The 21937-nt window shown below is 37.3% G+C and overlaps 1 protein-coding gene and 1 long non-coding RNA gene across 15 annotated transcripts in view; one reads left to right on the top strand and one right to left on the bottom strand.

Moving 5' to 3' along the window:
• EML5 (EMAP like 5) overlaps positions 1-21937 on the top strand; it is a 111060-nt gene that overhangs the window by 25752 nt on the left and 63371 nt on the right. For all 14 annotated transcript variants that reach the window (XR_004968428.1, XM_036314886.1, XM_036314874.1 and 11 more), the window contains 12 exons: positions 842-1098; positions 2724-2936; positions 6317-6484; positions 7153-7259; positions 7744-7862; positions 9094-9280; positions 11655-11760; positions 14677-14770; positions 15695-15795; positions 18480-18682; positions 19310-19421; positions 21197-21324. Coding sequence is in view for 13 of the 14 variants with exons in the window: in XM_036314886.1 (XP_036170779.1) it covers positions 842-1098; positions 2724-2936; positions 6317-6484; positions 7153-7259; positions 7744-7862; positions 9094-9280; positions 11655-11760; positions 14677-14770; positions 15695-15795; positions 18480-18682; positions 19310-19421; positions 21197-21324 (1795 nt within the window). In the remaining variant the exon portion in view is untranslated. The remainder of the gene's footprint in view (positions 1-841; positions 1099-2723; positions 2937-6316; positions 6485-7152; positions 7260-7743; positions 7863-9093; positions 9281-11654; positions 11761-14676; positions 14771-15694; positions 15796-18479; positions 18683-19309; positions 19422-21196; positions 21325-21937) is intronic.
• LOC118659064 lies at positions 777-8353 on the bottom strand. The gene is made up of 2 exons (XR_004968449.1): positions 8312-8353; positions 777-1056 (listed from the first exon to the last, which is right to left on the bottom strand). It is a non-coding gene; the product is annotated as an uncharacterized LOC118659064 (long non-coding RNA).

The raw sequence follows: 21937 nt of genomic DNA, 5'->3' as shown, positions 1-21937 counted from the left end.
CTTTTTATTGAATTTATTGGGGTGACACTGATTAACAAAATTATATGGGCTTCAGGTGCACAATCCTATTTCACATCACGTCTCTGTACACGTCTCTGTCCATCATCATTTATCCCCTTCTTTCCTCCCCCACCTCCCCTCCGGCATTCACCACACTGTTGTCTTGGTGAGGACCGCCCAATCCAGAAACCATTAATTCATTTCTTCCTTTTGCCTCCCTGGTTTGGTGGAATGGTATTTCAGCTGGTCTCCTTACCTCCTGTTTTACTTACCTTAAAACCTTTTTCATCCTACAGCTATAGTGATGCCTAACACATTTGTTTGCATCCCTCCTCTTTCTGAAGTACATAAAAGCTTTGGACTGTCCTTAGGATGAAATTCATAATCCGTAGTTAACATAGACTGAAATGCCCATCTCTCCAGCCTATTCTTTCTACCTCAATCTCTTTCTTGGAACATGTATAAAACATCTTTTGCTTTTTCAGACACATCCTCTTCTCTTGTACTTCTGAGTTTGTATAGATGCTGACTCCTCTTTCAACATAAAATTTTACGACTTTATTTCCTTTATTGTATGGCTCCATAAAGTTAATCTGAATCTCTAAACTGCTTGAAGTAATTCAGGAAATGAAATTTAGCATTTTTCACCTGTTTCAAACTATATTGTACTTATATATTTCTGTTCAGCAAAATAATTATTCCTTAATACTACTTGTCTCACATTTATTTTATTGTTTATGAATATTTGATACAGCCTCACAGTCATTTTACACACATTTGGAAACAACTAATTCTATAGTGACTTTTTTCATATGGTTTAATGTTTTTTTTTTCTTTACAGAGATATGACGGAAGTTGTACATATTAAAGATAGGAAAGAGGCAATTCATGAGTTAAAATATTCACCAGATGGAACTTACCTTGCTGTTGGATGCAACGACAGCTCAGTTGATATTTATGGAGTTTCTCAGCGTTACAAAAAAATGGGGGAATGTGTGGGATCACTTAGTTTCATCACTCATCTGGACTGGTCCTCAGACAGTAGATACTTGCAGACTAATGATGGAAATGGTAAAAGACTTTTTTATAGGATGCCAGGTAAAAATTTCTAATACATTATTCACAAATTATAGATTTTTAGTGCCTGTAAATTATCCTAGGATTTCACTAGAAACAGAGTTCAGTTATATTTGACTATAAGAAATCAGTGAAGACCTGAGTTAATATTTTGGACATTATGATCTTTTCCATAAGGCTGCCCTAATTAATTGAAGTCTTTTTGGTTCTTAATTAAAGCTTTATTGCTTAGAGCAGTGGTTCTCAACCTTCCTAATGCCACAACCCTTTAATACAGTTCCTCATGTTGTGGTGACCCCCGATTTCATTGTTACAAATTGAACATAATTAAAGCATAGTGATTAATCACAAAAACAATGTGTAATTATGTATGTGTTTTCCGATGGTCTTAGGCTACCCCTGTGAAAGGGTCGATCAACCCCCAAAGGGGTGGCGACCCACAGGTTGAGAACCACTGGCTTAGAGGCTCTAGAACAAGCATGTCAAACTCGTGGCCTGTGGGCCACATACCTCGTTTATTTGGCCCATGTTAGCTCTGAGTTTGACATGCTTGATCTAGAACCTTTGTTGAATTCCATACCATGTACATTGTACCAGTATATGGTAAAGTCCTTGTGTGTGTTAGGAAGTCAAAAATGCAATTTTTATTGTGGAACTTCTATGTAATTGCTACAAATGTCTAACCTTAAGTTGTTTGGGTATTTGTGGTTGCCAATATTAATAAGCTAATAAATTAAATTTGAAAAAGTTTTCATCAAAGATTTAAAAAGAGATTTAAAACAGAGCAAAATATTCTTAGTTCTTTAGTATGATAGTGAATTAGTCACTTTTGCAATAATTAATTTGATACAACTACATAATTAAATTAATGCATCTCAATAGTGTTTACTAACAATCTGTATGTAATGAACATTGAATCAATCCTAAAGTCCTGCTACCTAATGTAAATGTATTACTTCCCACTCGTTTTTCCCTCCCAGTCCTTTTCAAAAGCTCTCTTTTTCTCAACCATGTACCTTCTTAGGTTTCTTTTTGAATACTTGATTTGTCATTTTCTTAGAGCTTTTGCTCTTTCTTCTAACTTACCCTGTTGTGACTAATCTGTAGCATGACTTTAATAGGGTATAGTTTTATTCTTCACATGGTGAACCTTCTAAGCTGCATCCAGTTAAATCTGTGTGTGTCTCTGAATCAGTATAATTTTGGCTTTTTAAAAATTTCTAGCATTTTATTCTCTCTTCTTACCATATTTACAAACATGTTCATGGGTTCTATTTTTAAGTGGAGTGGGAGGCTATTTAATTTTTTTTTTAATTCCTCACCCACAGACATGTGGGGGTTTTTTTTTTTAGGTGATTTTTTTTTCCCAGAGAGAGGAAGGGAGAAAGAAAAAGGGAGAAATATTAATGTGAGCAAGAAACATCAGTTGGTTGCCTCTTGTATGCCCCCTGACCGGGGATCAAATCCGAAACCTAGGTATGTGCCCTGACCACCTTTTGTACAGGACTGCAATCCAACCAAGTGAGCCACCTAGCAGGGTGGGAAGCTATTAAAAGTTTTGGAGTTTACCATGATATCAATACAATTTATGCTTTAGTAAAAATCAAATGAAATAACTTACTAAATTAAGACTGATTTCTTTTTAGGAGGTAAAGAAGTGACAAATAAAGATGAAACAAAAGGTGTTCACTGGGCTTCATGGACATGTGTTTCAGGCCTTGAAGTAAATGGAATTTGGCCCAAGTATTCAGATATTAATGATATAAATTCAGTAGATGGAAACTATATTGGACAAGTTTTAGTTACAGCTGATGACTATGGAATTGTAAAATTATTTCGATATCCTTGTTTAAGAAAAGGTAATTTTTCTTTCAAAGTACTATTTTATAGGACTTTTAAGTTCTTGCAAAAAAGTTAGTCTTGAGATAAATAGAGGGTTTATATTTTTGAAAATATGTGCATTGATAATTTGGTGAAGTTGCATTAAAATAGACAAAATTAGCTGCTTTTTTATTTTGCTAATTAAAAATTATTGCCATGTTACTTTTTTTCACATGACATTTTTATTAGAAAATTATTTTTGAATTCATATATTATGAATGGACTAATACTTTATCTCTTTCTTTTTCTTCCCACTTCCAGAATTGCTTCATATTGTCAGACTGTACACTGATGTTTATTCTTTTCTTATGGTTTATTATCTTTATTTATGCAACTCGTTGAACATATATCTTTTAGGTGACATTTTCTTATGTCTTTTTCTCAAGAATTCTGATGAAGTAGTGAACTGTACAAGTTCATGTCATAGTTTGGAATCTGTTCATTTGTTGGTTGGTCTCACATGCGAGTGTGTTTTCCTTTTAATCCTTAATATATGTTGTTTGCCATTTGTTTACTTTCTATAATCATGGGGGGAAATAGGGGTTATTTTTTTTTTTACTTTGAAGGCAGTGATTTATTCATTTATTGAGTCATTTAAAGTTTTTTTCAATTATAGTCCTTGCTGGTGTTGGCCAGTGGTTAGAGTAGCGGCCCACGCACCACAGGGTCACAGATTCAGTTTTCTGGTCAAGGGCACATGCCTGGGTTGCAGCAATGATGTGTCTCTTTCACATTGATCTTTCCCTCTTTCTCTCTCTCTGTCCCCCTCCCTCCCTTCTTTCCATTCTCTAAAAATCAATGGAAAAAAATATCCTCAGGTGAGCATTAACAAAAAATAAAATATTTTTCAATTATAGTTTACATTTAATATTGCTTTGTAATTAGTTTCAGGTGTACAGCATAGTGGTTAGAGTCTAACCGTTAGACAGTCATATACTTTACAAAGTGGTCCCCCCCCGATACTTCAAGTACCTACCTGGCACTGTACAAAGTAATTGCAATATTGACTATTCCCTGTGCTGTACTTTACACCCCTGTGACTGTTTTGTGACTACCGATTTGCACTTAATCCGTTCACCTTTTTTGCCCAGTCCCTCAACCCCCTTCCCCTCTGTCAACCGTCAGTCTGATCTCAGTATCTATGAGTCTGTTCCTGTTTCATTACTTTATTTTGCTCTTAAGATATAAGGGGTTATTTTTATATATCGTCTCTTTTTCTTGGGTATCTTCTAAAATGATGATATTAATCATTTTTTTCATAGTCCTGGGGAATAAATGAAATTCTGTATTTGTCATTTATTTCATGCCTTGTTCCATAAAGTATTTGAGTCAGCTTATAACAGGCCCATAAGTACTAAAATAATTGTATGAATAAAATATTAGTACCAGAGCAAATACCATAGTATTAAAACCAGATAAAAAAATAACAGTAGACCCTGGCTGGATTGCTCACTTAGTTTGGCCGTCATCCTGATGAACCAAGATTGCAGGTTTGCTTCCCCAGTCAGGGCACATACTAGAATCAATGAACGCGTAAATAAGTGGAACAACAAATCGATGTTTCTCTCTCACATCAGTAAAAAAGAAATAAAGAAAACAATAGTAATCAAATATCAAAATGAAATGTGAGCTTCCTGGAAACCAAGTTAATTTTAGCTATATTTTTAAAAAAGCATACTTGCTACTCAGGGAAAGCAAAATTTCTTTAGAGGTTTGAATTTACAAAGAGCGCTCTCCTGTTGTATGGGGCTTTATATTAGGTGCAGTGAGTGTATTTCTAGAGCATTACCATCTATAGCAGATGCAGTAATAATTTTAATCTGGTTGTTAAAAGCTTTGGACAACTGTTAAATGCAGTTTTAGTAAAAGGTGATTATGGGAACAGCTGAAATAGTTTTATTCAAATAAGCAGTCCATTGATTCCAACATAAGGGCCCAGTTTTCCTCAAAGCCTAGGCTGATTATTTCTGTGGTGCCTCTAAAGTGGTGAGTTCCAGGTGCTGCCAGCTGTGCCATGTTGTTGATCCCTGCCTATGAGGTGTTCGCTTCCTAGATGCATGTGAAAGTGCATCCATAAGTAATTCAGGCCTTCTGTAACTTAACATAAAACTTTTAAAATATTATCAAAATGAAGCCAAACCTTATATACCCAGTGTGCTTTATTTATTTATTTATTTATTTATTTATTTATTTATTTATTTAATGTTTTTGTTTCGGAGAGGAAAGGAGAGGGAGAGAGAAATAGAAACATCAATGATGAGAGAGAATCATTGATTGGCTGCCTCCTGCATACCCCCTTCTAGGGATCAAGCCCACAACCCAGGCATGTGCCCTTGACTGGAATCGAACCAGGGACCCTTCAGTCCACAGGCCGATGCTCTATCCACTGGGCCAAACCGGCTGGACTACCCAGTGTGCTTTAAGAGGATTGTGTATATGTTGCCAAATATCAGATTTATTTAAGCAGGATATGGAGAATGTATTCTAAACTTAGATCCACAGAAATGGTTTCCATTATACATTTTTAAAAAGCTCACCACAAAGTAAAACAATTCCGTTACACTTGACAGAGTCTGGTGCATACCACCTTAACCAGATGATATCACCTGACATCATTAGTGATAGCACGGAGCCCGTTGAAGTGATAGATCCAGAAGGACCCAACACTGCCTATGCCAAAAATGGCATCTGAATCTAATCATGAAGAAACACCAGGCAAACTCATATTGAAGGATAGTATACAAAATGTAGAGATTTAAACATGACTATAAAGGACAGTTGTTGGGACAACTACTGGGCATATTTTATTTTGATTAATGTGGCATATTACATTGATTAGTTTTTGTATGTTGAATCAGCCAATGCTTTCCTGGCATAAATCCCATTTGGTCATGTTGTGTAATCCTTTTTATATGTTGCTTATTAGGTTTGCTAGTATTTTGTTGATGACTGAAGTTTTAAAAGGATCCTGTGGCTGCTGGGGCTGAGAGTGGTGGGGTGTGGAGTAGACTGGTTTCAATGTCACTTAAGACCAAAGGCCTCAATGCAAAACATTCAAATATGTTAATATGAAATCAATTGATCTTGTGGCTTGCAGGCTTTTTTCAAAGCAGTAAGATCATGCCTCCCAGCCCTGTGGTTCCTATTAAATTATATTGTGAATCAGTAGAACAAAGATTTACATCCTTGATGTAGACTCATATTTGTTTATCCAACAAATTTTGAATTAACATTTTCCTTTGATCATAATTAAGATAATGGAAGAAGGATGCATTGGTTCAGGTATAGAAATTATTTTTTGAGGTGGTTTTTTGTGTTGGCATTTGTTCATCAACTGAAAGGTATATTTTTGTTATAGGGGCCAAGTTTAGAAAATATATTGGCCATTCGGCTCACGTAACTAATGTCAGATGGTCACATGATCATCAGTGGGTTATTTCTATCGGTGGAGCAGATCACGCCGTCTTTCAGTGGAGATTTATTCCTGAAAGAAAACTAAAAGATGCTCTTCACATAGCACCCCAAGGTGAGTAGCAGTACTCACTGCCTGACAATTTCTCTGTCAAATAACTCTTCAGTAATCCCCAAATAACATTTTACTGTTGAAATGTAATCTAGCCTTATGGTATAGTGTATTACTGGAAATTTTAAATTAGACTATGAGGTCTATATGCTTAAAGTCAGATTTCACAGAGCCTGGAATACAAAGTAGATTTGGTTGCATTTTAATCTATGAAATGATGGATGAAGAGACAGTTACATTGGCAGAACAAACATTTAATGTATTCTATGGGAGATGGGTATCTAGGTTCTGTATATAGTTTTTTTCCCCCAAAGAAAAGTTATTTAATGTCAATCATCTGTTAATCATAGTATTTTCTAGCTAATTATAGATTAGATTGTTTTCATGTTAATTATAGATTGCATTCACTTATACTTGCACAGACATTTAAATTTGATGTAGCAGTCGTTGAGGAGAGTGAGGGCACTTAAAGGAGCTGTTGAGTTTGCAGTGAGTGGGGAGGAAGGCAACCTGTAGTACAGTTTACTGACATCTGTGTCACTTGAATGGGGAATTTCATCGGAGTGTTTATGGCTTGTCAGCACAGTCAGCTCTTAATCATTACTGTTACGGTGCTGCTTTGAAAATGGATCTTTCTTAAACAAATAATGTTTCATTTCCTAAAATTACAGAAAGTCTGGCTGACTCTAACAGTGATGAATCAGATTCAGATCTGTCTGATGTTCCAGAACTGGATTCTGAAATTGAACAAGAGACACAGCTCACTTACCGTCGGCAGGTAATTTTTCCCTGAAAAAGTCTAGTTTCTTTTTCCTCTTAACTCCCTGTTGATTGCTCATCTGTTATCTTTTGTGGTTTTTAATTTTCCAAGAAATATGTGGCCATTTGCTTTCCCTCTTTAGGAGTTAAACTTTTGTGAAGTGTTCTTTGATAGTAAGTGCTTGATAGATTAAGTGTGCCTGTATTTTATTTACCTATAGCTTTTTTGTCACAGTACACGTCTATTTATTCCCTTTAAAATATTCTCTTAAGAAGTACAAAAAAATCATGGAACATTAAATATGCACTTGTCAGTGTTACACAGAAAATATAAATTAGTTTGTTCTTCCCAAGGAAGTAAGTTTCATAAAGTACCTTCCTATTTAAGACAGTTGTTAAAACTTTAGTAATCAGTAGTAAACACGATGTCTGAAAGTTACATTAGGAATCTGTGAAAACCTTTGTTAATATATATTCTAAAAACATTTCTACGTTATTTAAAGGTTTACAAAGAAGATCTACCTCAGCTTAAAGAACAATACAAAGAGAAACAAAAAAGTGGCACTTCTAAAAGAAGAGAGCGGGCTCCAGGAAATAGTATTCGATTACACTTTGTTCATGGGTATAAAACAACAGTTTTTCATTTATGTTTGAATTTGGGCTTACATTTATTAGCTGTGTGACTTGGAGCAAGTCACACAACCTCTTAGTGCCTCTGTTTCCCCATCTGTAAATGGAAATAACAGTATCTACTTCATAGTGTTCTGATGACGAGTAAATAAGTAAATAGTTATGACTTAGAAGTTGTCTGGTACATAATAAGCACTGTGTAAGTGTATATTAAATAAAAAATTAATTTGTTTTATGAAAGCTTTATATTTATAGAAATGGATCGCCTGTCTTTAAACAAATGAGTAGTAAAATGTAAGAGAGTATCATCACCTCTACATATGTCTAATTTGGAATGATATTGTGGATTCAATTGGCCTGAGCATTTTGGCCTTCAAATTTTAATTTCGATAAAATACCGTTTATGGGTTGCCTGAGAACGTTTGGCGGTACAGGTCTCACCTTTCATCCTGGAACAACAGATTCTCCAATCCAACTCTTTTCTTTCTCCTCACCCAGTGATAGTGCTTTCAAGAATTTCAAAAAGGATTTATTTAGCAAAAGTATTTTTTCTCCCATGGTAATAGGCAGTATTGCCATGCAGTTATATTTTATGAATTGATTTTCTTTGACGTGCAAAGAAAGGTTGCTATAAATGGAACTGTAATAACCATTTTAGGAAGATTTGACTACTTTTTTCCAGATGAGTATAATATCTTAAAATTGCTTAAATTTATTTTTTGAATATATATTATATTCTCATAGTTCAACAATGTGTATAAAAGAGTACACTTTAAAACTCCTCCACCCCCCCCCCTGCTCTCCAGCCATCATTTCCCTGCACCAAGAACAACCACTGTTACTTAGTTCCAGAAATATTTATGCATGTACAGACAATATACAAATATATATTCTTTTCTGTACCCTTTCACTTATAAAAAGCATCTATTTTTGTTTTATTATATGCAAATTTAATACTGTACTTAAATGCAACTAGTAGTGTACTATTTACCTCCACCTTGAGTTTTTTTTAAATTCAATAGTGTAGCTTGGATTTAGCTATTTGTAATTAGAGCAGTTCATAAAAGTTTATGTGACCTGAGATTTTGTATTTTGTTTTAATGGCTTAGTATCTTATAAAATTAGAAATTGAATGACCCAAAAGGTATACCTCCTTTTCCTTTATATAGTCCATATTTATCAGATAAAGGCCAAAGTTCATGTTATATGTTTTCTATGTTTAGTTACAGAGGTTATGACTGTCGAAGTAATCTGTTTTATACTCAAATTGGTGAAATTGTGTACCATGTGGCAGCAGTGGGTGTCATTTATAATCGACAACAGAACACACAGCGCTTCTACCTGGGTCATGATGATGATATTCTCTGCCTGGCTATCCATCCTTTGAAAGACTATGTGGCAACAGGCCAGGTAGGTCCTCTGAAAAACTGTTATAACAGGTCAGATAGGATAGACCTTTGTTTGGCTTTAAAGTTAGGTAAGTCCACTTTTTAAAAATCTATCTTTTGTATTCTAGGAAATAAAGAGTAAAGAATTACGGCCCTAGCCGGTTTGGTTCAGTGGTTAGAGCGTTGGCCCGTGGACTGAAGGGTTGTGGGCTCGATTCTGGTCAACCAGTCGATGTATCTCTCTCACATTGATGTTTCTCTCTGTCTCTCCCTCTCCTTTCCACTCTCTCTGGAAAACAAATGAAAAAAAAATCCTCACGTGAGGATTGAGAACAAAAAAAAAAAAATAGTGAAGAATTCTTTAGAATGGGATTTTATTTTCATATTACAAATAAAATCTACCCTAACTTTTCCCCTACAGTTTTCCTTAGAGGTTTAGTTATTGTTATTTTAATTTGAATTTGGAACTAAAAAGCTCTGGCTTATCCTCTTTCTGTGAGGATATTAATTTTTAAAAATTTGTGAGTAAAAATTACAGAAAACATAAAGACTAGAAATACAGTTTATTTAGGTTATCTAAAATACTATAATAAGTTACCTAACAAATGTTCTATGACAGACAGGATCAGTATGCTTTTGTTTTACAACCATGATAGGAACCTCTTCAAGTTTACCAAAGTACAAAGCAGAAATATTGAAATAGAAAACACTAAGATAAGCCTTAACTGATACCTCTCTATATAGACATTCTTAGAGAAGGATGAAAAGGGGTAATGCTGCAAAAACCGGTTTGGCTCGGTGGATAGAGCGTCGGCCTGTGGACTAAAGGGTCCCAGGTTCGATTCCGGTCGAGGGCATGTACCTTGGTTGCGGGCACATCCCCAGTGGGAGATGCAGGAGGCGGCTGATCGATGTTTCTCTCTCATCGATGTTTCTAACTCTCTATCTCTCTCCCTTCCTCTCTGTAAAAAATCAATAAAATATATATTAAAAAAAAGAAAAGGGGTAATGTTTATAGATTCTTACTGTATGTCAGAACTTTACTAGTTTCTTAAAGTATATTTATTTTATTCTCACCTCAAGGAGAGTGAAACCACTTTCTCCAGTGTATAAATGCTTAAGTTTAGGATTAAAGAAATGAAATAATTTTCAACTAATAAGTAGTAAAGCCCTTATTCTGTCCAGCTTCAAACACTGTGTAAATATACTTCCTAGGATATAATTTGGGTGGGGTGCTGGGCAACTGGCATCATGCTATATGGCTCCTCATAGACAACGGACTGAAGCCCTGGCCGATCGAGGTTAGCATGTGGCCATCTCTCACCTCCAGGATCACATCCTTAAGTATAACCAGATTAACAACACCCTCAATGTTGTGGTCCCTAATGGTGAAACTCCAGACTGTAAATGGAGCAAGTCCTCCCAAAAGGAAGTTCTTGGCAATTATGAAACTCTGTACGATGAAAGCTGACGCAGGGCGACAGGGCTGACCGAGATGAGAAGTCGTTCCGGCCAGTCGCGAGGGCCCAAAGGGGACAGGTAGAGAGAATGGGGGAGAACTGTTCTCTCACCCAGGAAGTGACCACCAGTGAGGGCAAGACTCCAGCTGGACCCACCACTCACTGCACCTGGGCCCTCACTAAAGACCTGTTTTGAAATTTCCTTTTTCTAGTTTCTTTTCCTTTCCTAAGCTCGGTAAATAAAGGCACTTCTTTGGAGGGGGAGGGGATTGATAGTTTTCCTGTGCTTTAGCAAACGTCATAAACCAAATTAAAAGGTAGGTGATAGAGTGCTGCAGTGAAATTGTTTATTCAGAGCCTTGTGTACCTGCTTGGTGCTTTAACCCCTCTGATCCTTGCTTACACCATTGTACGAGGCTAGAAGTGCTTGCTTCTCTTTTATTCAAGACCTGCAAGGCCCAAGTCAAGTATCATCTCTTCCATGATTTTCTTCCCAACATTTTCATCTTCATTAAGCATATATTACCAGATGTTCTTATTTAACTGAAAATATCTTCTTGTCCCACAGTGTGAAAATACCTTGTTGCACACAGTTGAGTGTGAAAATACCTTAAGATCTTAGTGCTTAACTATATCTCTCATAGGAACACTGCCAATAGTAGGTGCCCAGTCACACTATCTTTATTGGTGAAGCATAAGATAAGATTTAGAGTCACATAGTCCTAGGATATTGCTAGGAACACTGAGCCTAGCCTTATTAGCTCTTCAACAAACATCAGAAAAATAGTCACATATACAGTCTAATTTATGTTTTTCATTTGATAAATGTCAATAGCAAATACAAAAAAGATTATATAAAATCTGTTTTATTTCCTCTTAGAAAGATATAAAAATAAATAATTTGTATAAAATAACTTATAATTCTTTCTATTGTAGGTAGGTAGGGATCCCTCAGTTCACATATGGGATACAGAGACCATTAAACCATTGTCTATATTAAAGGGCTACCACCAATATGGTGTCTGTGCTGTTGATTTCTCAGGTAAGGCCGTTTTCTATCTCAGTAAGAATGATAAAAATGCAGAGACAATACATAGCATTTTAGTCTAAATCATTGTTTCTTAGATCTGCCAAATGTGCATATTCTTTTCCTGACCAGTTAGGACCAATTAGTGTGGGTTTTCTGGCTATTTTGTAATTATAATTCAATGAGTATAATTTCTGATACCCATTAACATAAATATGTTTCTATTAAAATAAAAATGTTTGTGTAACGTCTAAAATTATCTCAATCACTAGCAGTATATAGCTCCCCCTTTGGGCAGACTGACCTCGATGTCATAGCCACAGAGTAGACTTTGAAAATGTTTAGGGTGAAAGCTAAGAAAGAGGTGAGACCTGAAATATTTCTTTTATAACATTTCTATGAAATGACAATTCCAAGCTGTCTTATCTAAATAATTTCAGATCATGTTAGGTCTGTTGTACATGTAAAAGTTTAACAATTATAGATAGCTCACAATACGAAAACAGATGTACAAGGAAAGCTAGGCTGTGGATCAGGAAATGGGGTGCCATTAATAGAGAATTTTATATTAAGAAACAGTCAATTTGTGCTTTCTGCTGCTTTGACTAAAGTGATAATTGAATTATTCATAGTGGAGACTTTTGCGGAAAAAGTATATACACATTCTGGGATCTGCTACAAGTCAAGAAATCCTATATAATAAAGAGGTAATATGCCTGAATTGACCATCATGCCCTCGCACAAGATGGCCACCCCCATGTGTCCACAAGATGGCCACCACAAGATGTCCGGCAGGGGAGGGCTGTTGTGGGCAATCAGGCCAGCAGGGGAGGGCAGTTGGGGGCAACCGGGTTGGCAAGGGAGGGCAGTTGGGGGCAACCAGGCTTGCAGGGGAGAGCAGTTGGAAGCAACCGGGCTGGCAGGGGAGGGCAGTTGGGGGCAACCAGGCTTGCAGGGGAGAGCAGTTGGAAGCAACCGGGCTGGCAGGGGAGGGCAGTTGGGGGCGACTGGGCCAGCAGGGGAGGGCAGTTAGGCACCAATCAGGCTGGCAGGGGAGTGATTAGGGGTTATCAGGCAGGCAGGCAGGAGAGCAGTTGGGAGCCAGCAGTCCTGGATTGTGAGAGGGATCCCAGATTGGAGAGGTGCAGGCTGGGCTGAGGGACACCGCCCCCCCCCCCACCTCCAGTGCACAAATTTCGTGCACCGAGCCTCTAGTAAGAGAATAAATGGCAAACCAGGGAGTCAACAGGAAAAATACCCCTGGTTGTGATAATGAACTGGTTGGGGTTTTCAAAACCATGGCAGAGCCATGGCCAATGTTGCTCAGTTGGTTGGGCATAGTCCCGCGCACCTAAAGGTTGCCAGCTAGATTCCCAGTCAGGGCACATGCCTGGGTTGCAGATTTAATCCCTGGTAGGGAGCATGTAGGAGGAAGCCTGTCAATGTTTCTCTCTCTCTTCCTCTCTCTCTAAAATTCAATAAAAAATATATTTTTAAAAGTATGGCAGAGTGGCAAACATTTTCTTGCAGTTTGAGCCTTTATAACTTATAAACACATGCACACCTGTCAGCTTGACTAACTTACCTCAGTCATTTGTCTGACACATTTATTACTTGTTGCTTGATGATATAACAAAATAATTGGTCTTTACTAAAAATAGTCATATTAATGGCAATATGTGACTGTAAATACATCTTTTTCACTTGATTAACTTTTCATAATCACTGTGAGTCTTTATATTACAACTAGAGGCCCAGTGCACAAATTTGTGCATGGGTGGGGTCCCTCCTGGCTGACGGGGGCCATCTCGCCCAGTCCCAATCAGAGCCGGCCAGAGGGAGGGACCGCAGGAGGTTGGCTGGCCACAGGAGGTCAGCTGTGGTAGCACATTGACCACCAGGGAGCAGCCCTTGCATTGAGCATCTGCCCCCTGGTGGTCAGTGCATATCATAGCTGCTGGCCGATCATCTGGTTGTCTAGTCGTAATGGTCACTTAGGCTTTTATATATATAAACTAGAGGCCTGGTGCACGAAAATTTGTGCACTTGGGGAGGAGGGCATTCCTCAGCCTGGCCTGCACCCTCTTGCAGTCCGGGACCCCTCGGGGGATGTCCACCTGCCAGCTTAGGCCTGCTTCCCAGGGGATCAGGCCTCAGCTGGCTCTCACACATCCCTCTGGCAGCCTGGGAGCCTTCAGGGGTTGTTCACCTGCCAGGTTAGGCTCGCTCCCTAGGGGATCGGGCATAAGCTGGCACTCACACATCCCTCCGGCAGCCTGGGAGGCCTTGGGGGATGTCCGACTGATGGGTTAGGCCCACTTCTCTGGCCTAAGGCACAGTTGGACATTCTTAGCTCTTCCAAGGAGGTGGGAAAGGTTCCTGCCACCGCCACTGCACTCGCAGCCATTAGCCCGGCTTATGGCTGAGCAGAGCTCCTCTGTGGGAGTGCACTGACCACCCAGGGGCAGCTCCTGCATTGAGTGTGCCCCTGGTGGTCAGTGTGCGTCATAGCGACTGGTCATTCCAGGTCATTCTGCCATGAGGGTTAATTTGCATATTACCCTTTTATTATATGGGATAGAGTTCTTATGGTGAATTTAGTTGAAGTGAATGTTTTTTTCCTTTCTTCTTTCTTAGTTTTTCCTTCTCATTTTTTAAATCTTTTTTTCCCACTTTTCTAATCTTCTTCCTTTCCCCCATCTCATCCTGGGGGGTAAGGTGAATGAAATGAGAGAAAATGTCAGCAGATATGCATTGAGAAATAATTCTCCTCTCCTTATAAATTCTGGTGTGTGTTTTTTATAGCTGTATGTATACCTAGCATTTCACATTTTTTATAAAAGTTTAAATATGATGCTGTGATTTTTATGTACTGGATGGTTTTTATCTTCTGAATTTAATGGTCAGCATGTTTCTCTGATTAATTGTCAGCGGATGGGAAACGTTTGGCTTCGGTTGGAATAGATGAGAGCCACACTGTTGTGCTGTGGGACTGGAAGAAAGGCGAGAAACTTTCAATAGCAAGGTAGGGAAAAGGTTGATAGTACATTGCAAAATACTGAAATTACTTTGGGCTTAAAATTTAAAAAAATTAAAATAGTTTTGAAATCAAGGAAACCTAACCTTTTTCTATCACTGCCATCTTTTTCATCATTGAATAAGTAATGCAATCATAGTAAAAAGACTAATGTACATGTAATATGACATTGGAAATAGCTATTATCTAAAATTTCCATTTACAGGTAGAGTGAATTCTGTATGATAAGCTATTGCGTAGCTATTGGAAAGCATGATAAAATGCTCATATTATATATTTGTGTGAAAGAAGATATATACATACACACAATTCACAAAGAGGTTATAGATTTTTAAATCTTTTCTGTTACTTTCATTTTCTAAATTTTCTATAATGAGCTTGTATTTTAATAATAAAAAATATTAATTTCTTTGAAGTAGGAAATAGTCAAGTGTCAGATTATCTTTTTTTAACTTTTTGTTCCTCAAAGTAAGACATTAAAGCATTAAGAGAATACAGAAAAATGCTTTTTTTTAGAGTATATAGACAATGCCCAAATAAAAGATAGTTTAAGAGCAACTTTGTATTTGGAAAGGCTATATTAAGCTAGAGCAAAATATTTTTTTAAATTATCTTTAATTCATTCATGCCACAAATAGCATTTCCAATGCATAGTGTTATATAGTAGGTATCATGCAAAAGAAGTCAAATTTTAACTGTTCCTTTCTTTTAAGATTCTGCTGATTAGAGTTAATAGTAAATTAAAATAATGATGAAATAATTTAGGTACAAATGCATGATTACATAGCCCAAACCTGAGAGTCATGTGGGCCAACCATTGAGTAATGGGGGAATCGAGATAGGGTATGGATTAGGCAGATTATCACAGGAGAGGTTTAGCTTAGAATTCAAACATTTTGGTATTTATTTCAGAGGCAGTAAAGATAAGATTTTTGTCGTAAAGATGAACCCCTACGTGCCTGATAAATTGATTACAGCTGGAATTAAACACATGAAATTTTGGCGTAGAGCAGGTAAGGAAGTGCTTCTTTTTATTTCTTTGAAATTTAGGAAGTTACTACTTTTCTAAGTGATTTAGCTAAGTATAATGTGATATTATAGATTGGATCCTGGAACAGAAAAGAGAGTTGAAAAACAGGTGAAATCTGAATGAAGTCTAGAGTTCAGTTAATGGTAATACAGCAAACATGTTGGTTTCTTAGTTTTTGATAAGTAGTCTATTGGAATGTAAGATGTTAACATTTGGGGAAACAATAAGTATTGTATATGAGATCACCGTGTTATCTTTGCATCTTTTATGAAAATATATGATTATTCAAAATAAAAAGTTAATTTTTAAAAAAGTGATTCAGCGTTGCCTTGATACATTTTAAACAAATATAAGATTTATTTTATCATTTATTAGCTGCATTGATGTAGTATTCATATTTGCAAAAGGATGCAACTTATGAAATTAACCAAGTGATATCTGAAGTCCTTTTTTGTTAAAGATATTTTTTAAAAATTCTTTATATGCTATGAAATGACATAGAAATGGACTTTATTACTTTAGTTATTTGTACCTGGAAATCAGTAACTGTGGAATTCACATTTTAAAATGAAAATGTCTCTTTTCCACATAGATTAGTATACTTACAAATTCCAGCAATTTGACATCAAAGTCTCAGTACTCTTAAACCTTTCTGATAAAATATGTAAATATAGGAAGAAGTGAAATATATATTAGGAAAGAAAAGGCTTCGTGAAGACATTTTTCAAGTTCAAGTAACTTTCAAATTGTAAACCACATAGAACACAAATCAGTTTTCAGGGATTTAATACTTCACAAACTCATCTGATCATAGTGTATACACATTTACAAAGTAAAAGAAGTATTTTCATATTTGTAATTTTCATTCCTATACATTTAAACAAAACTTTTAATTTGCGTGTCTTTGTTACTTGGAATTGCAATTAGCAAGCACATAATGCTTATTATTTCTATTGAAAAGAACTATAATTATTTTTGAAATAAGAGACTTAAAGAAAGTAAATAGCCTTAAAATGAAAAGATGTACAATTGAATAACTTCTTTCCTTAAGTTTGAGAAGACATATAGTAGACCTGAAACTGAATCATAAATGGATAAATGATAAGACTTTGGTGTGCCTTTCAGCCATCCTCACTTTTGGGGTTCTGATCCACAGAGTGTACTAGCCAAGTGGGAAATGATCACTTATTAGTCTTAAGTGCTGCCTAACCCTCTAAATGCATAGCTTTATGTAAATTAAGTTAAAGATTACTTAAGCCTGAGGCTAAGGGGAGATTCTTACCTCCTATTCTGGATGTAGGCTTTGAGGATTCCAAGTTATGAATTATTAATCTCTCCTCTAAGGAATTTGAACTCTCCTCCATGGCTGGTGGGGGCAAGGAGCCACTGAAAGTTTTTCTAGTGCAACAGTGACATGACCTTGTTATACTGTGTGTCAGAAAACCGAACTAATGGTTGTCTAAACCAGGAGTGCTAAACTCTTTCTCTAAATGTCCAGAGAGTAACTATTTTAGACTTTCCAGGCCCAAGATCAACCATATTGCATTGGTATTTATAGAACAAGAGAGAGAACTCCTGCCCTTGCCTTATCCGTTTGCACCCAGAGGCCATTAACTGGAGACATTGTCTCCAAGATCAGCCTGCGATGGTGAAGGGGACTGGCAGGTTGGGGTGGGGACCATGTCAGCCTCCCTCTGCCTCAGTGACACATAGATCCTCCCGGAGAGGCCTGCCTTCTCAACGTGGGCAGCTGGCCAGCAGCAAGGCAGCTCCTGTGATTCCACTGTTAGGGGCCCAGCAGTTGCCATTAGCAAAGTCCTGTAGATGGTGACCAGCTCAAGCCCTGGGAGCTGCTATCTAGCAGCCAAAAGTCAGAGAGCAGAGAAGGAAACAGGCGTGGACTCTGCAGCTCTCGGTGCAAAGCTGCTCCAGTGGGAGCCCTACAAAAGCAGGTGGTGGCAGGATGTGGCCCGGAGCCCAGAGTTTGCCGCCCTGCTCTAGATGCATGGTCCATGCTCTAGTGAAGGCCAGTCCTCCCACGGGCACTAGATTCCTTTTCCTCTCACTTACTCAAGGATATCACTCCAAGCTCTTCGCCCCTTTCTCCCCCACATCATCCGTTTTTCCTCTACTGTCTTTCCTTTCAGCATTTAAGGCAGTGTTACTTCTCCTTCTTAAATAAGTAACTCAACAAAAACCTTTCAACTCTCCCCTCCTATTATTAATCAATTTCTCTTCTTATCTATGTACTAAAACACCTCCGAACAATAGTTTATGCTTTCAATTGGAGATTTATGTCCAAGGTTGTGGTGTGGGTTTGATCCTCAGTTAAGGTGCATATGGGAAGCAACTGATGGATGTTTCTCTCACATCGATGTTTCTCTCTCTCTCTCCATCCATCTGTTCCTTCATCTCTCTCAAAATCAAATATATCCTCAGGTGAGGGCTGAAAAAAAAAAAAAAAAAGCTATGGCCGGAGGGCAACCCTAACTGTGTCTGCCTCAGCCAGACAAGGTGTTGCTCAAGTCACTCATTGAGAAAACGTCTTTTTCTTTTTAACTCTTCTTTTTGTTACATGTCTTTCTATGTAAACAACAACAGAAGGAATTTTACTGTCTTATGTTATATATTTGAAAGTGGTACTTTCATCATATTTTTGTGACCCAGGGGGAGGATTGGTTGGCAGAAAAGGCTACATAGGCACACTGGGGAAGAATGAAACAATGATGTGTGCGGTGTATGGATGGACAGAAGAGATGGCTTTTTCTGGAACGTCCACAGGAGATGTGTGCATCTGGAGAGACATCTTTCTTGTAAAAACAGTTAAAGCACATGATGGGCCCGTATTCAGTATGCATGCATTGGAAAAGGTAAGTCATCTAAAGATATCTTAAGTTCAACAGAATTTGATCCTGCAGTGTAGAGCATTTTAACAAGTAAAGGGACAGTGGCATTCAGCTTAGTTGAGCCACTCAGTAATAATCTGTGAGCTAGTCTACCTGACCTTGTTTTATTCCTCTTTCAAATGCCTGAACCCAGAGTGAAATAGGTCTGCTGTTTTAAAAAAAGTCTAAGTTAATATGTATTAATCACTTACTATGGGTCAGAAATTGTTTAAGTGCGTTATATATTATCACCATGCCCTATAAGGTAGCTCCTGATACTAACCTTTCTTTTTAAAGGATAGGATTATGAAGCCTCCAGGAGAATAGATGTGACCTGCTGAAAGTAGTAGCACTACCTTATGGTTCCAACTTACAAACTGTGCTTTTAAAGTCCTGTCCTAAAAGTTGCATGTATCGTGTCACTGTAAAAATTTTTGCAGCCTCCATATTGAAGTTTAAAAACATGCAGTGGATTCTTATACTAATTTCCATTTATTACAACCAGTAACTTTTACCTATAAATGTTCTTTCCTCTAGAATTTTTCAATACAAAGAGGCTTATTGTTTTGAAATATTTGGATTTTTATTAACTTGACACCTTTACTTTTGTAGGGATTTGTTACTGGAGGAAAAGATGGTGTAGTCGCACTTTGGGATGACTCCTTTGAGAGATGTCTCAAGACCTATGCTATAAAAAGAGCTGCTTTGGCCCCAGGATCTAAAGGTGATTTGAGATTTAATTTACTTTGTAGGAAAAAAGAGTAATGGCTCATTAACACCTGTGGTCACTGAGGTAGAGCACATGCAATAAATTGTTCCTTTGTTACTAGACAGGCATCAGAGCTAAATGGGAGAAGCCACTTAACTGAATGCTAGAAACACTGTTGTCCTCTCAAACTGTTATCTGTGACATACGTGGTAAAACGTTAACCAAAAACAAGATTATTAGTGTTAATTTTTAACATTTTTAATTTTCCAAAGAAAATTGCCACCTGAACATCACATTTACCACCAATCAGGAGCTTGTTTGGCTTCCTCTCGGTGTTTTAGTGACCCTGCCTGTCCAGCCTTGCAGGCCCTCCTCTGCTTCACCCTTTCTCTCAGCACATTCAGCCACCGTGTCACACTCTCTGACCTCCAGGCCTTTCCATATGCCAGTGCAGTCGTCCCCCTTAGCCATAGTTTTACAGTTGCAGTTACCTGTGGTGAACATTGGTCTCAAAATATTAAATGGGAAATTTCAGAAATGCACAATTCATAAGTGTTAGATTGGTGCTGTTCTGAGTATTGTGATGACATCTCGTGCTCTTCTGCTCAGTGCTGCCTGGGATATGGATCTTTCCTCTGTCCAGAGTCACCATGCTGTATATGCTCTCCACCCTTGAGTCACTTAACCACCTCGGCTATTAGATCCACTGTTGTAGAATCAGTTTTTGTGTTCAAGGAAACTTTATTTTCTTAATAATGGCCCCAAAGCACAAAAGTAGTAATGGGGCAACTCAGGCATGCCAAAAGGAAGCCATAAAAGTGCTTCCTTTAAGCAAAAAGGCAAAAATTACTAATTGATAAGGCATTTTATCATCTCACAGCATCACAAAAAGGGTGAGTACAGTATAATACGATATTTAGAGAGAGACCACATTCACATAACTTTTATTATAGTATATTGTTATAATTGTTCTATTTTATTATTGGCTATTGTTGCTAATCTCTTACTATGCCTAATTTATAAATTAAACTTTATCGTAAGTATGTATGTATAGGAAGAAACATAGGGTTTGCTACTATCCACAGTTTCAGACATCCACTGGGGGTCTTGGAATATATCCCCTGGGCGGGGGGAGCTACTGGACTTTGGCCTAGATTTTGCCCTTCTCCCTTTTGCTCCCTCCAGTTACATGGCTGAATATTCATTTTTCAAATCTCAAACATTATTTCTTCTAGGATACCTTTCCCTCCCATTCTCCTTCCAAAAAAGGTTTGATTCCCTTACTGTATGCTCCTTTTCCAATACTATGCTTCTCATACAGACAGGGTCTGCTTTTCTCATTATATGCCCTGTGAGGGCAGGAGCTGGCTCTATCATGTTTACCCAGGTATTTCTGAAGCCTGCCTTAGGACACAGTAAACACAAATGGATTCATCTGAAATTGAGTTGAATTAAAATTACTAACCAGAATATTATACATGCTCTTAGAGGGTCAGAAGGTGGATATGGAGGTACAGATATAAAGGGAAAAGAAACAGTTATCAGAATGATAGTAGGGGATCTGGGATTATATAGAATCATACATTTGTAGTATATAGGTGGTACTTGCATTTGAGATTAGTAAATTGAATGGGGAACATGCAATGCATTTATTAGAATACTTAAAATATAGGAGAAAGCAACCTTGTAATGTGATTTTCATTGTCAGAATAGTATCATTAGCAATATACTATATAGCCTTGTACTATTCTAATTGATACCTAGAGGAACATCTACATTTAACATTTCAGGTCTTCTCTTGGAAGATAACCCATCTATACGTGCCATATCGTTAGGACATGGTCATATTTTAGTTGGCACAAAGAATGGTGAAATACTAGAAGTGGATAAAAGTGGCCCAATAACACTTCTGGTTCAGGTAATTTCCTAAATGTTAATATGCTTTTTATCCCTTAATATACAGTTGATACAATACCTAAGAGCCTAAGTTGATAGTGGTGAAAATGATGTTAAATTAATTGGAGAAATATTTGTTAATGTTACTATATATCAAAAAATTTACATTTAATTATAGCTAAATGCATAGCTTCAGTAAATAAATGTGCATGATATCATGGGGATAATAACCAATATTTTAAGTAATTTGTTATTGTAAAACAAACCCATGGAAAGAAAAAACAGTTTAGTTAATTTAACCCAGTGCATTTATTTCATGTTTAATTTTATTTCTTTGAGGTATATTTGTTGAACCTATGGCCATTGTTTTTCTGTGAAACTTCAGTTCACTTCATTCTTTCTCAAGTTTCTAACTTAGAAAACTTAAAAATGAATGTATGCTAAAAATGTACTGCCAAAAACATCAGTGAAAATGAAGGGTGGGGGAGAACCAAGATGGCGGCATAGGTTAACGCCGGAGTTTGCTGCTTTGAACAACTACTTCAAAAGTGAAACCAAAAAACGGAAGGGACATCACCCAGAACCACAGCAATGCTGGCTGAGTGGAAGTCCTACAACTAGGAGGAAAGAGAAAC

Source organism: Myotis myotis, unplaced genomic scaffold (genome assembly GCF_014108235.1).
Source record: "Myotis myotis isolate mMyoMyo1 unplaced genomic scaffold, mMyoMyo1.p scaffold_m19_p_1, whole genome shotgun sequence".
Taxonomy (NCBI): Eukaryota; Metazoa; Chordata; class Mammalia; order Chiroptera; family Vespertilionidae; genus Myotis; species Myotis myotis.
This window is presented reverse-complemented; position numbering and strand designations above follow the sequence as displayed.